The 16,936-nt window shown below is 37.2% G+C and overlaps 1 protein-coding gene across 9 annotated transcripts in view; it reads left to right on the forward strand.

The window, feature by feature from the left end:
* TENM3 (teneurin transmembrane protein 3) overlaps positions 1–16,936 on the forward strand; it is a 3,803,041-nt gene that overhangs the window by 1,513,395 nt on the left and 2,272,710 nt on the right. For all 9 annotated transcript variants that reach the window (XM_044062527.1, XM_044062530.1, XM_044062531.1 and 6 more), the window contains one exon: positions 7,579–7,881. In XM_044062527.1, the coding sequence (XP_043918462.1) occupies positions 7,650–7,881 (232 nt within the window). In that variant the 5' untranslated portion in view covers positions 7,579–7,649. The remainder of the gene's footprint in view (positions 1–7,578; positions 7,882–16,936) is intronic.

Raw genomic sequence — 16,936 nt, forward strand, 5'->3', positions numbered from 1 at the left:
CCCTTCAGAACTGCAATGTAGTGAGCTGTTGTTGTCAGGTCTAGATGTCAAAGAAACAGTTTACGGATCTGCCCTTTGCCATCACATACAGGTTCATAGGATCATAGATATGTGTTAGGCTAGCTGCCCTTGTGGGCCATTTTAATCCTATCCACTTTCCCTTTTTGTGCCTAAATTAACTTATCCCATTTGGTTGGAGAATGAGGTTTGAGGTTGGTGATACCTTTAAGGTTTGACAAGCAATTTTGCACAAATGAAACCCATGTGCTGTATAATATACCAGAAGTTATTTCTCCCAGGAGAAAGCAGTTCATAAGTGCAGAGTTCAAAGAGGGGAAGGAGTGCAGTGACAGATCAGGAGTTACAATGAACCTTCTTAGTCAGTAGCACCTGTACCCTGTGACTGTTATGTCATGTTCAGCTGAACAGTGTGCATTCCTGCATATGTGATGAACAATTATATAGCAACCCTACAGCACTTCTGCTTAATGGGCAAAGCACATGAGACTAGGTGACATTGACTTTAAACCCCACATTACTTATTATTAAGTATTTACTCTACTCTGTGTACCATTTTTACTGATGTGACAAGAAATACTCAAAAAGTAATCATTTTGTTTCTCATAAGTGTAACAAAGACAAATGATTACAGTTCTACTGCAGTAAGGAAATTAACCAAGTCACCAGTCCATTTTAAATCTGCTTTGTACTTTGTTTCATACAGGAATGGATAATGCTGAAAAAAATCACACACCACTGTGGCCAAATTCTACCCTCCCAGTAACCATGTCTGACTGTTCTGTCAAGCGTTGTTATTCACATGGGAACAGAGTAATCTCTGAAGCACAGTTAGTCAGCTTTCCTTTAATCAGTGGGTCTAAAACATTAGGCTTTCCTGGCATTTGAGGTATTCTGACTGTGAACTGTAATTATTGAAATCCACTGGCTGTGTTTCTGAACATGCCTTCGTGACTGTGGATGTAATGGAGGCATTGCAGTTGTTCATATTTTTGCATTTGGCAACTGATTGTGTAGATGAGTTGACGGTTGTGTCTACCAGTTACTGATGTGTTTTTTTCATGCCGTTACTGTGTAGGTTAGTAGAGATATAGAACATTACTCCATCAGCACTGGTAGAGCTGAATATGTAATGTGCAATATTAATATTGTGATCTGAGAGAATCATTAAGTATCACAGGTATGCAGTTATATTACTAGGAGTACAGACAGCACCCTGATGCATGGGCTATGTTCAATAGGAGGAATCATTTTCAGAAGAGCATTTCAATCCATATTTTTTTAAAGTTGTGATTTTAATAATTGTCTCTGACCTTATTAATATACACCTAAATCACCATCATATCCTTTACTGGGTACCTTTTTTCTGAAAAAAGAGTTTCTGAACCATAAAGTAATGCAAAATTGTATTTTATTATCCCCATTCTCAAGAGTTTTATCTTATTATACTAAATTCCATACTGCTGAATCTGTATTTTTCACAGCCGCTTAAGGAAGATCCTGTGATGTGATAGATATTGGATACATTTGGTTAAAGTCTGGAAGAAGAAGGTATAAAATGTAAGTCTTGTTCTAACCTCTTTAGATCACAGTCATTGAGACCACAAAAAATGTTAACTCTTAGTGCAGCACCAAAGCTTAGTTGGCTCATGCTGTTAGCTTTAAAATCAGATCATTACCAGTAAGTTTTGTTCCCACATCAGGTGTTTGTATTATTGTTCTAGTACAAGCACTGTATAGCCCTGGGTTAGGAATTTTGACCGCTTTGAGATGCTGATCTTTGGATGAGCAGTCAGCATTGGAGGATGCATTGGCATTTACCTGTTTCTTATCTACAAAATAAACATTTATTTAATGATCATGTCTAATGGCACAAAACATTTTTTTTCATTTCATATAAAAAAGTGTTTGCATGCATCTATTTGGTTAAAGTATCAAAACAGGCTGTGAAATCTGGTATTAAATTTAGCTTGAATACATGTGAAAAGCCAAAAGATACAACAACAACAACAACGTGACCATGTACTTTGGTAAAAATATACATATATATTTATACAACCTCTAATGCTACAAAATGTTCCATTAGCATAAGTATATGAATATAAGGACCTGGGCATAACAATGACTTCTAACTGGTCTTTTTCAAATTATGTTAATTGGATTGTGTCAAGCGTTAATGAGACAGTTAGGTTTATTAATAAAAAATATGTCCTTAAGACAAGAAAAGTTTGTGACCCAGTTATATAAAACATATATTAGACCCATCCTGGAATATAATAATGCTTTTTGAACTTACAATAAAGGAGAAATAATTAGATTAAAATAAGTCTAGATAGAATTTATGAAGAAAATAATCAATTTGAAAGACTGCAGATATAAAGAAAGATGCCAACAGTTAAAACTATTCACAGTTCATTATCACATTTTTAGAGGAAAGCTAATATTAGCATATAATGCAAGTAAAAATGAAATGCTGCCAGCAATATTGAACTTAGAAGTAAATGATAATACTAAAACTCATAGACATGATAAACGTATTTTTAAGATAAAATGATTTAAGACTACCACAAGCCGATCATATATAGGAAAGAAAATACCTGCATTATGGAACAAGTTATCGCTTTGTATAAGGCCGTCTGAAACATTAAATGCCTTCAAGAATAAACTAGATGAATGGGTAGGTCCACACAGGTTTATACTGCACATTTTAAGGAATCAGCATTTCTAAACATCCATGCAGTAAATAGAAAGTCTGGACTAATGACCTTATATATGCGTTCCTGGCATTTTGAGTGAATGATAATTTGACTGAACATTTGCTTTGTTTGCTGAATTAATCGTATGTGCATAATCATCATGTGCTAAAGTGTTGCATGCAATGTAGAGTTGCAAGGTACAGCTTAGCACCAGAACATTGTATTAATTCACTTTCACAAAAAACACCTGCATTTCTTTAGCTGCACTGCCATTCTATCATGCCAAGCACCCTGTTTCTCATGACAACACTCACCATTTGGGAAACAACTATTCTTTTTATATTTAGTCAAGGTGTAACTTTTTAAATATTACTGTGTATGCCACGGTGGTACAGCGGTAGCATTGTTGCCTCACAGCAAAATGTTCTCCTGTTCGATTCTCAGCTGGAGTGCCTTCTGTGTGGAGTCTGCATGACCTCCTTGTGGTCGAGTGGCCTCTGAAAGACATGTGTGAATGGGTGTGCCTTTGCTGAAGGTTGGGCATCGGGCTGACAACTCAGCACCATAAAAATCAACTGCCAATTATTAGGGGACTAGAGTTCTGCTGTGGCAACCTCTAACCAGGAAACGCCAGAAGAAAAACTGTGTATATTACTATGTGCATCTGGGAGGTTGATGTTTTGACACCTTCCACTGTGAAATCAAAAACTCCAAAACTGTTTCACAAGAAATCATTTACTGTAGGGAGCAAGCCCCCCTGCATTCCATGAAGGGGGACAGCACCCCCCCAAATTTAAATATACCTACTCTGAGATTATACAACAGTGGAGAAAAGGGAATTCTCCACTTCCTGCAAAAGTGCTTTCTGTGAAACATTTTCATTGAAATGGCAATCAACAAAAATATCTTTGGTCTACCAATAGGCTTTGTGTATCTGTCATTTCCTTAGTGTGTCACTGTTCTTTATCACAGTTTTCTAATGCTTTGTTCTTTGTTTTATGCCCACAGATACACACACACACACACACACACACACACACACACACACACACACACACACACACACACACACTTTTCATTTTCTATTTTACATTTGTATTACCATTCTTACTAAGTAATTTATGTTGGCTATAATTCAAAAATAGAGGTCTGCAGTCATGGAAGTGCCTACTTCAGGTGATGCAGTTTACATGATCATGGAAAATGCGCTTCAGAGACATATTTAGCTGCAGTGAGAAAGACCTAATTATTGGCTTATTTGCATGTCTGTGAATCACCCCTTATTACAACCAGTGCTGCTCATGACTTTGTGGCAGTAATCATCTTTGGCAGCCCACGCATCATATAGGCAGAGCTGTCACCATACACTTATCTGTCACACACACACACACACACACACACACACACACACACACACACACTCAACATCATACTGCCCCACATACGAACAGACAAGCAGACCCAGTCACTTGTTTACCCACTCAGTAACCCTTTCTGAATGCTGGACACAGTGTCTTCTAACTATAAACACCATTTGATACTTGTTTGTTTATGTATTTACCTGCTTGTGTTTATTTAAATTTATTGACTGGGACAATCTGACTGGGCAATGAGCCCTTTTTCAGTGGAGGCCTATGGAGAAAACTTGAACATAGAAATTTGGAAAATACAAAACATAAGAAAAGTATGTAATGAGGTGAATCAGATAAAAAAAGCAACTTGTTGTGTCTTTTGGCTTTTCCCGGTTAGGGGCCGCCACAGCGGAACTCCGGTCCGCGAATGATTGGCAGTAGATTTTTATGTGCCGAGTTGCCAGCTCTGACACACAACCTTCAACAAAGGTACGCCCATTCATGCATGTCTCCACACAGAAGACACTCTAGCTTAGAATCGAACAGGACAATGTCTTACTGTGAGGCGACAACGCTACCGCAGCAAAAGGAGCAACTACAATGTAATATAGAGAACAAGTACAACAAAATATGAGTATTCTTGTTACATCAGTCATTATTATTGTTATAATATAGTTATAGACTTTTTAAGTGACATATAACTATTTTTATTTTCAATTTATGATGGATATGGAAACAGAATGATTGAAGGAGTTTACCTTTGAAATGGGTGGAGGATGGGTTTGGCATAATGGTTAAGGTCTTCACCATATAGATACAAAGTCCTAGGTTTGATTCCAACCTCAGGTTATTGGTTAAGCTTAAAATACTCCTTTAGGTCAATTCATGTAGTATTCCCCTATGAACTTAGATGAAGTAAATGTAAACTAACTCAGAGGTGATAAGAAGATGTGTTTATAAAAAAAATTGTAGGAAAATCAGACTAATATGTATAAGCCTGAAGATACTTTTAGAAGTGTTTAGAGAAATATTATGAGAAGAGCAAGCTAATGTATATAAACGTAAGTGTACCTTCAGTAAAGAGACTGAAGACCAGAGAAATTTGGAAGTAGCAATGATAGTGTTTTAATACTGAAGTGTTAAAGTTCTAGATGGCTGTACAAAGAGTGAGGTTATAGATAAAATATGTGTTTTGGTATTATTATTATTATTATTATTATTATCATTATGTCATTTTTATGTATGTGTAGCACATGAACAGTAACACTCTGTTGGGTATTTCTTAAACTGATTAATTATATTGAAATGCTTGATTCTTGATATAAATATTTTAGGAGAAAAGTTATGATTTTGCTATAAGAAGTTGATTTTTGATTGCAAAATCAAAATTATAAAATCAAAGAATGAAATATAATTCTGCACAAGGATAGTAACTGGAGGACACTTTTGTGTTTATAGTGATGATTTTCATTAGAGATTTAGCTATGAATTGGCTATTTTGTTGCAGGTGCTTTCTAGTTTGCATAATACATTGTTTATATCATTGGCAATTGTTCTATAGCAATATTTAATTTCTCTGTAAAGTTGCATAACTGCCAGAACCATTTTTTTTCCTTTAAGTACTCCTTTTCTTGTTTTTTCATTGTCTCTCAAAATAATATGGCATCATGATCTGAAAAATCTGTACGAATGATCTCACTCTTCAATTTCTTCTACCAAACACATTCTAAATGCATACTTCTCAACTATTCAGAATTTCGCAGAATGTCAACATTTCTGTCTCATATTTGGACTATTCCTTATAAAAGTTGTGGTTTTCTGCTAAATCGTTGAGGACTGAAGTCACAAAATAATTGCAGACATCTGAGTTTTTAACTTCTTATCCTTCAGAAAGTGCATGTTAATGCAAAACTAGTTTGTCATTCTATACACTTTCTAAGTTTATTAGATCAATATTTAAAATCTGACCCTGATTTTGAACCCTTGTCCTCCCATTAAAAGGTTGAGAGGTATGAGTAAAGGATGTCCTCAGTGTACATTACTCCTATGTAATGATAGCTTACAAAGCAGCATTGGGTTCAGATTGCTAGACAGTGAGACGGTTCCCTGCAATAGATTTGGTTGTGAGGCACATGGTTAAAGTCACATTCAGCCGCAGAGACATATGGTGGTTACAAATTCACTTTTGTCACAGAGAAAAATGCAGAGGCATTCTGCCAGCTTCAGTAACCAAGTACATGGGGAGGGGAATAATGTCCATGGCCCCCCATGTCACCTGGAAACTGCAGGCAGTATGGCAAACATTAGAAGTAGGATTTCCAGTGAGCACATCAGTGGCAATTTAAATGCAGTGTACAGTAGGCAGTGTCTTTATTAATGGTGTGTGTGGACCATTACCCTCCATAACAATGTCTAGGGAACATTGCCTAAGATACATACTGGAGCATAAGTGTGAATACAGCAGCATGCAGGATTTCCTCTATGTTATAGCACATTTCTACATGTTGCAGTTATACAAGCATGTACTGCATACCAAGCATGGCACACACATTATGCCCCTTACCCCCATGTAGCCATACTGGGGTTGGAAGTCTGTTTGCATAAGAGGCGGTGCAGTCTGGGAAACTCATCATCTCTTCCTGGACTCTCATTTCAGACCAGTCATCTAGGTACAGTATATGATATACATAAGCTTCAGCAGTCTGTTCTCATTTTAGACTGGGGTCTACATTCATGATCCACGTGCACGAATGATGTCGCTATAATCTGTTTCCATATGTCCTAGTCATGGCTCAAAGGGCGTTATGTGTCCATTCACTTACCTGGCTAGGAGATGGATAAACATGTAAGTAACTCTGGGAATATGCTGTTTTTCTAAATAAAGAAGAAACCCGTCTCTATCGATGACTGGTGACAAAAGCCTACCGAAGTGTAGTTCTGTGGTGAGATTTTGCTGGATCTGTTCTATGCCTGTTACCTCTATCCTAGGAAATAAATAAATATATTTGTAAATATATAAATAAACAAACCAATGGATAAATATATTTGATTATTGTACTTGTTTTGTTTTATTTATTTATATCAGTTTGCTAACCAGAGTACTGCATTGATCTCAATGTGATCAAGGTTCATAGGTAAACACTAGTAGGCTAGTTGCCCTAGTGGGGTATTTTAAACATGGCCAATTTCCATTTCTGAGATGAAAATAAAACCTTGAACTTTATAAACATGAGGTAAACACCTTAACCATTATACCAAGCTCAAAGAATGGTATGTCTTCAGATTCAGACCAGACATTGTAAACAGCAGAATACAGTAAGATGAACATTTGTAAATGTCATTTCTCTAGGTTATTATGCTTGACAAAGTTACTACAAAATTTAAAGAAATATCTTTAGTAACATATCAAACACTCAAGTTGAGAGTGATTTGCTGGGGACTCTATTTTAAAAAGGGAATAACAAGTAACCAAAATGGTCTGTGGTAATTAAAAATATTTTTCTGTTTTTCAGAATGAAGATTACTGAACAGTGAGAGGAAGTTTCACAAAGCTGGACTTATGCGCACACAGAATACATGAAGCATGGATGTGAAAGAACGCAGGCCTTACTGTTCCCTCACAAAGAGTAGGCGAGACAAAGAGCGTCGCTACACAAATTCTTCAGCTGACAGTGAAGAATGCCGTGTGCCTACCCAAAAGTCTTATAGTTCCAGTGAAACATTAAAAGCATTTGATCATGACTCTTCTCGGCTGCTTTATGGTACTCGGGTGAAAGATCTGGTTCATCGAGAAGCTGATGAGTACACCAGACAAGGTGGGTAAAATTTGTTTCTTATAGACGTTCCTTTGTTATGAATCATTAGTATAACTTCAGATATAGAGGCTTTTTGTTTTAATTTCTCCAGCCTCTGTCTGACCTAGGTTTATAGACACCAGACTAAATGATAATCATTACTCATATTTACATATCAACATTTAACAGCCCTCTTACGCAGATGCTGGTGGATACAACCTAGTGATTTCTTGGCAGTATGCAAGTCTGTGGCTGTCTTTCAGGTCATCTTTGAGAGCCAGATAAACATTGCTAATAGATGTTTGGTGGTGATTATGTTGTATATGTGATTTGAGTACTCACATAGTGATATCAGGTGTCAACCATCACAGTCCCATTTTTACTCGACTAATATGTGAGCCTTTTGAGTGTCTGTGCCACTCGCAGTAGAGAGCATGCAGTGCCAGGCTCAGGCAGAACTTATCCATCCCTCAGGGAAGTGTAACTTTCTTTGGGGTACCTGATCAGTTCTTCATGACTGGCTCTTCTGTGATATAGCTATCAATGGATCTGGGTCAGGAACCCTCCCTCTGTACCACATGGTCTGCACACACTTTTGTGCAGTTTTATTAGGGAAGAGTTCATGTGCTGCTTAAACAGTATGACATAAATCTGTCCTCCTTTAACTCTTTAAATGATTATATAAAAATACAGTAGAACCTCTGTAAGGTGACCACCCAAGAGACTGTAACAAACTGGTCAACATAAAGAACTAGGCCTACTGTACTGATACATACATGTACTTTACTTTCTTGTTCAGCTTCTTTTAGAGAATCTCATACAAAATCATACATAATCAAAACACAGTAAAATCATACATACAGTATTATACAGAATCAATACATTTACTGTTTTCTCATGGCTTAATCATTCTTTCTGAAAAAAAAGAGTCAGTCTTGGTCTGCTTATTATTCTTTTACAAAGGTAAGTAGAGAAAGCACTCACAATGCTGTCTACACCACTGAGCATACTTGGGCATTTTTCCACAGCAAACGACTTCAACTGCATTATCAGATGCCTGACATCCTCCTTTTGGAGTCTCTGCAATTTCTGTGTCATCCTCACTTGCTTCTTCCACTTCATCAGCTGCTTCGTGCACGTAACGCTGGTATGTACTTCAGTCAGTATTGCTTGGAAAATTGATTCTGGCTCACGTTCATTACAGGTTGCCACCTCATCATCCTCATCATCCATTGCAACAAAACATTCAAAATCTACACCTTCAAATTCTGCCGTAGGAGATGGACTGTCATATGGGGCCAAAACATCATGCTCTTGGGTTGAGACAAATCCAGCTTTCTTGAAACACTTCTGTATTGTTTCTGGCTGAACTTTATTCTAAGCAAAACTTTTCTAGAGGATAGCATCCAGAGCATTAACTGATGCAGCAGATGAAGTTGCTTCCACAGGCAGACCACAGGTTTGTGTTTTAGGAATGATCCACTGCAGGATCTGGGATTGATAGTGCATTTTAAATGTTTTGATGATGCCTTGGTCAAGAAGTTGGATTTTTGAGGTTGCATTTGGAGGCAGAAATGTCAGTGTATCGTTTTTGAGATGATTCACTTGCAGGTGGAAGGACAGTTATCTACTGTCAGTAGAATAGACCATTTCTTCTTCTTCATTTCTCAGTCAATACCCCTTACCCATTCCTCAAATAGGGCACCAGTCATCCATGTGCATTTGTTTGATCTCCAAGTGACGGGGAAGTCTTCAGGCTTCAGGTTCTTGAATGCACATGGCTTGGCTTATTTACCAATCACCAAGGGCTTTAATTTCTCTCTGGTTGAGCTAGCAAAAAAGCAGAACTGTGAACCATTCTTTGGAAAGTTTACCCCTCTTACATTTGTCACCCTTCATGATTAGTGTTCTGTCACGCATCGCCTTGAAAAAGAATCCACACTCTTCAGCGTTAAAGACGTTGTCATCATTGAAGCCTCTGGTGAAGTCTGGGAACTTTTTGATGAACTCTTCCACAACTTCTACTATAACTTCACTGGATTCACCACACAAGACTTTCTGGGAGATCTCGTGTTGCAGTTTAAATTTCCCGAGCCACTTCTTGCTTGGAAATCTGCCACCCCCAATTCCTGTGCGAATTTTTTAGCAACTTCTTGGATCATCAGCTTAGAGGTTCAGGTGTTAACTACTCTCTTTTGTTTGAACCAGCTTAATGTGGCTTTATTGACTTAATTGAGGGAAGTTTTTCTCCTTTTCCTCTGTAGGTCTGCGCTTTCCTTACCATGTCTCTCCAAGTACTCATGTTTACTTTTTTTAATGTTGCTAACATCAAAATGTTCTGATGTCTTTCTTTGCCTACTGCTTTCCAGAAAATATTGAACATCAACCTTTTCCTTCAATGTCAGCTCTTTGAGTTCTTTCCTTTGGGCCATCATGTCTCAATTAACTGTAAAATTTTTCGGTAATTGTAGGATGTCCCTACAATTTAGACCAGTCCTTCACATTGAAAAAATCTGCAGCAGCACGTGATAAACAATAGGATGTGAGGCCTAATCCAACACATGGTAATAATAAAACATGAAAAAATAACTTATACTAAAGAAAATATAACACAACTAAGGGGCATAGCCCACACCTTGTACCCCTTGGTGTAAAGTGGACTCAACTGGTCAAGTTATAGAGGGTAAATTAATGTTGTGTGTCACGGTGGTCAAGATCCAACTTACAGAGGTGGTCAATACAGAGAGGTCGGTCATCTATTAAGTACATGTGGTGCATGTCTGGTCTATGAAAATTAGGTCAACTTGAGGTGATCAATGCAGGGAAATGGTCAGCTATGGAGGTTCTGCTGTAGTTGTCAATAAACTGCTAAGAGATCTCGGATTCTCTCCTGTTACTGTTTTTGTGAGATAGTCCTGATTTTTTGACAGCTGTTTCCTATGAAACAAAAGAACTGAATATAGCAAATGACCTAATATATTATTGGAAAGATGCATATTCTGACTTTCCTGTATACGTTACGGAACATTAAAACTAAAACAAGTTAATGTGCTGGACATTAAGAATAGTTAAAATTCTGTAGCAGTTAAATGCAATATTGATGATAAAATGAAAAGTTCAGTCTGGTTGAAGGTGTATATTGTCCATTTTAATCGCACATTTCAGTAACCATATCAACCCTTAAGAGTACATTTCCTTCGGTATGTTTCACTTGATTTTCAACTGTCATCAGACACCTTCAGAGTGTATATGGCAGTGGTCTGTATACAACTGTAGGCTATTTAATTCGTTGTGTTGCAAAGTGCAGCTTTGAAAATTGCTAAAGCTGTGGATAATGGGCATAGACAGTTTGTAATAACATGTGTTATAAACTTGGAGATAGCTGTTTGCACACTGGAACTGTAAATAATACAATTTTAAGAGCAAATATGTATGTTCAGCTGGCAGTTGTTCTTACTCCATTGCAGAGACAATGTGAGCATACAAATAGTTATTAAGGGGGTTTGCAGAAGACAAAAAACTTACAGGGAGGAGGTGTGGAGGTCTTTTCTACCTGCTGGTCATGTGATCATGGAGGTTATGCCCAGAGAAAAAAAAATGGCCAACAAATAATTACTTTTGATGCTGAGTATTTGTTTTGGAACTATGTGAAGTACAGCATCAGTTTTTGACTGGATAAAGCAGAGCTATTCATTTTTTTCCCCTCAACTGATAGACAAAGGCCATGTATTTTTCTAATTTCCAATTGGTATACTTTCAAGTTAAAGAAAACAGTAAATTAACGCAAAAAGGATGGTTAGATAATTAGTTAGGTATTCAGTCAGCTAATCAGTCAATAATTGCGAGGCTACTGAAGAAAAATATTTGAATTCCTTTCCAGACATTAAAGTTAATATTTTGTATTTGCTGTTGTTAATTTGTTAAGCTTTCTTCAACTAACGTCAGCAAACTTGTTTGGAAGGAGAGGTTTTGTGTGCCTAAAATACAAGCAATTTTAGCAGTCTGTTTTTATTTCTGAAATTTTTGGTTGAGACGTCCATGGACAGGACTGCTTTTGATTGAACAAGGGCAAAATGTAGCATGCAACTATAGGTAACCTTAATTTGGAAAGACTGTTTCAAGTAATAAGCAAAAATGTATTCAATATATAAATTACTCTGACCCCCCCCCCCCCCCATCAATAGTCATGTACTTAAAATACATTAAACCTCTTTAGAGCTGTAGCCACTGAATTTTTCCAGAATAAAGTTGACTTTATTGAAGAAAATAGTGCCCTTGCCTGGCAGGAGACAGAAGCTGAGGAGTGTAATTATCAGCTAAACGTGAGTATGACAAAGGGGGATGCTGCCAGCACAGCTATCTGGAATTGTGTAAATAATTATATATCATTTGTGAATATCAACAAGATTTATATAAGATGCTTGTGTTACAACTGTATTAGAAAAACTGTATTAGAATTGTATGTCATGTGTATATCAAACTGATTTGTACAAACGTGTGTGTTAAAAAGGTATTTTATAAAGTGCTTGTGCTTAAAATGTAACCACGGTTTACCCTAATGGCAAAGAAAAGAAATGTACATGCACTGTTGTAACTGTTTAAGTGTATATATTTTAACAGGGGAATACAGGAGGTTAACTTCAGAAAAATAGCTGAAATTAAATTACTTTATGGCTGCACAATAAAATATGGCATATTTCAGTTTTCTATGAGCTAGAGACACAGGCTGTGTTTTAGGGTGAAATAATTACTACTCTTGAAATGTGGACGAATGTAATTGCTTTATGGCTTCCAGTATCTGCCATAGATATGAGGTCTATGTATTCTTACAGGTGTATGCTAAATACTGCTAACTTCTAGCAGTGGAGGTTTCACCTGGGGACTAGAGTCAGCTGACAAGAAATGATGTCATTCTGCAAGCTATCCCAGCAGCAATATATGAGATATTAATTTAAAAAGTCTTCTAGAGAGACAGAGCATTCTGTATTCTGTCTTAGACCTGACAAGAACCATTCACCACAACAACTGCCTTGCTCTAATTAAGTAAGTTAACTAGGGTATAGTAATTCTCTTAGATTCAGTCAGGATTATAGTGAAGCTTAGTTTAGATATTTTCTTTATTTATTTGAGACTGTCCTGCAATGTTGTAAATATTTCCTGTGATTTTGAACTCTAATGTCACTGTGAATATATACTATTGTCTTTTCTTTTATTATTTATTATTAAATATATGTAAACCTTTCATTCTGGCTGATCTGTATAGAGATATTTAAGTTTTGAGAGCACTTGCATATTTATTTGATGACACTGTGTCTGCCACTGCTAATAGACTTGCTCTTGGTCATACTACCATTTGTATTAACAGTAATATTATACAGTAAGATTGGACACCCTCTATTAAGGGCATTAAAGTAGCTGTTAAGGAGTTGATTGGTGGCAGTGGTAACTACCTTATAGTCTGGGCAGAAGGGGGCATAGCTAGTAAACCTTTGCCAGCCTCTCCCAGGTGGATGTGTGCACATAAATCAAACCTTAAAGAGTGTATGTCAGCTACTTGGGCAGGGACACAAAGCACTGGTTGGACAGAAAGGGTACTGTTAGACAGTGGCGGCTGGTGACTTCAAATCACAGGGGGGCTGCAGGGAGCTGAGGAGGAGCTATGCACAAAACCACAAAAAACTAACTTTTATTAAATATGCTGCCCTGGGTGGCAAACCATCATTATGAAAAGTCCAATCAAGACAAATAAGTGTAGAAGAATAAAATATTTCAATGCATTGGCGCATGACAGCAAAGGTTGTGAGGCATGAAAAATAAATTACTTTTTTAAATACATTACTGGAATGCCAGTCAAAATCAAGTATAAGAAAAACCAGAGCACACTCAACTCAAACTACTTCTCCTTGCACTGCAGTTCTAAATTATAATATATCAGCTTTTTATTAAGTGCCAAAGAACATGCTGAAAGTAGAATGCTGTGTCTATGTGAAAATGTAATTTATAAGATACATTGCTTAAGGATTACTGTACAGGTTATGGACCACCACATGATTGGCATTCTGTTTTAGTTTCTGGTAAAAAGCCTGTAGATGGTAAACTTAGAAAGATAATAGAATAGGTCTTGCATTAGTATGAATTTTCTGAAGGGTATAAAATCTGAAACTCAAATGTCTGTCATTTTCTTTCAGTCTTTAGTGATTTGTCACTAATTTGCCAAAACACAATTTTATGAGGCCAAATATATTAAAGTAATATAAACAGTACTTAAAAATTGCTCTTATAGAAAATTTGCAGTTGATAGAGAACGGGCTTTACTAACATGCATTTTTTTAAGGTATTATTTAATTGGACTTCATTTGAAAGTTTTTTTTTTATTTTTACAGCACAAACATTAAGTAAAACTGCCCAGTTGAGAACATTATCATAAAAAAAGTCTACTCAGACTCCACAGTCCCACCATTATTAGTAAATATACACACAATTCTAGTCCACTTAATTATTAAATATGCACAATTCCATTCCACAGTCCATTATTAAATATAAATATAATCATCCAACACTATCAGTAAATAATACAAATAAGTACACCTCACCGTAAATAAATATCTTATTAACCATCCTCAGTATTCAGAATCAGTTCAACCAGAAACCTATAGCTGTGAGCAACAATATACTACCACTGCACTCAAATCTGCAGGAATTAAACATTAGAAACCTGAAAATTAAACATTCAGAAACCCTTAAGTCCTGAAATTCAAATAATCATAATTTTTTTATTTGCTTTTTAATCAGAGGAGTCTGGATTTGACACACAAAACAAATTTCAGCAGAGGCCCAGAAAATAGGAGGACAAAATAACAAAATCCATGTAAGGATGGAGGAGCAAGGCCACCACGCAACAGGAGAAGCTGTTAGACCTTGGCTTGGTCACTCAGATGAGATCTCAACTCTATAGCTGTACCAGTGGGAAGTGTTATTGGGGATCTGGAGAAAGAGGGAGAAACCAGCCCTGGACTGACTGTGGTCTCTGTGTGCTCTTAAGAGAACTTGCACTTGATACAGAGAGCTGCATTGGGAAATACTGTGCTTGTACCTGTCATCCTCCCAGTGTATGTCCCCCACTGTTGCCAGTGGTGAGGACTGAGGCTCCATGATTACTGGTTGGCAGTGCTGTGTCGTCACAGTGAGCATGAAAACCATGTGGATAACAGCCCATGATAAGATTGCCATACCAAGAGATGCCTCTGATACAGTACCTAGCCAGACTAGGAATGACAACTCTTCTTCGGCTGTTTTGGACTTAATCTCAGCTGAGCCATGAACAGGAATAAAAAATTAATTGTTTTTTTTTATTATTTTATTCTCCAAGGGGCATACTTGGAAATGCAGACATAGATGAGGTCCAGTCAGAGCATTTGGATAGAATCTCCTATCTGGAGTCTGAAAATAAATCACTTAAAAAGAGTGGCTAATTTTGAGGCTTCTAAGGAGGTTATACAGGAGTGGCAAGGGAGTACTCAAGACTGGAAGTGATGGAAGAACTTATGAATCTTTGGGGTCCTGAAGTGATTAAAATGTTGAAACTACATGCAGGTGGAACAGCAATATATTGCCAGATTACTGGGCATTATAGAAATCTCCATTTTGAATTGAAAGAGCTTACAGTGTCTTCTTGCAGGTTAACCTCGTCAGTTCAAAAACACCCATATTATAGTGCATCTGGAGTCATGCGGTATAAAACAATAAATCCTAAATTCCATCAGGACAACTGAGAAAGTTTGCAAGGTCAGTGAAGAGAGAATATTTGTTGTAATTGATTATTCTACAACTCTGAGGCACAGAAAGAAACATGGAGTTACAGAATAACTCCATGATCCAGAATGAGACAGTTCCTGGCATCTATTCTTTATTCCAACGATGAAAGAATCCTTTTATGCTTACTGTTTTCAGTGTATTTGAAAATGTTTATGCCATTTAGAGCAAAGAAACTTACAGAATGACAGGTGACATTACATTATATCTATGGGTTAACCCCAGAACAGCTCTGAAATACCATAAGAGGTAATGTGGATACAGCTGATGAATCAATGAAGTTCATGAGGGGAGCAGGATGCAACTGAAACCTTTTGCTGTCTTCAAAAGGTCGCTGCACAGAATGAAAAGTTAGAGGTGGAATCCAGGCATTGAGTGAATACATTGAAGCATTCAGTGACTCATTTGCATGTGTGTGACTGGCAAAAGTGACACTTCATAGAATAAGTACATAGAGGTATCTACACAATTTTTAAAAGATGCCCACTGTTTCTTTAACTACTGCAATGAATGAGCTGGAGTTCAATATAGAGTTACATGGTTGATATCTGGGTAAGAGACAATGGGACCCAGTGATGCTGGATCGTAGCTGAGAACAGCTTCATATGTACATTGTACCATCCAGAACTACCTTCCTTACTATTTGTATAATGCTAATGCCAGCTTAGACTTACCAAATAATTCATACTGCACTAGGAAGGTAGTCACATGACTTGTCTGCTCCACTTGGACTGGACCTTGCCAAGGCTGTAATTCCCTACTGTTGTTGTCCTTCATTCTGCTGAAACATAGGAGGTTCTCAGGCTGTGGTTAAACAGGGATCCACAGTAAGTAACCTGTTGCCCAACAAGGTGGATTTTGCTTTTTCGCCAACTGTAGTGTGATCTCTGAGTTGGTATATTTAGTTGGGGGGGGGGTTGGAGATGGTACGGTTGTATTTTTGTTAGCTGTGGTATGACTGGGAATGGATTCAACGATCCAGTCTTTCGCCGAAGTGAGGTTTTGATGCTTTGGTCTCGATGATTTTGTCTTCAAGATTGTGGGCTTTTGGTGTTTCAAACTAGATGTTCTTAAATATATGGGATTCCCTGCCGTGGAAGGCAGACATCCATCTACTCTTCCAAAAACTCCTGAATTTAAAAGCTATGCCAAATGTCACCGTATGCTCCCTGTGTAATGTAGGGCATAAAGGTGACATTCAAGCCTAACAAAATCAGAACTTATTGCCCCAGGAGGAAATGGGTCCCCTTGGAATGACACCATA

The sequence above is a fragment of the Protopterus annectens genome, chromosome 2.part1 (assembly GCF_019279795.1).
Source record: "Protopterus annectens isolate FY-2018-M chromosome 2.part1, PAN1.0, whole genome shotgun sequence".
NCBI lineage: Eukaryota > Metazoa > Chordata > Ceratodontiformes > Protopteridae > Protopterus > Protopterus annectens.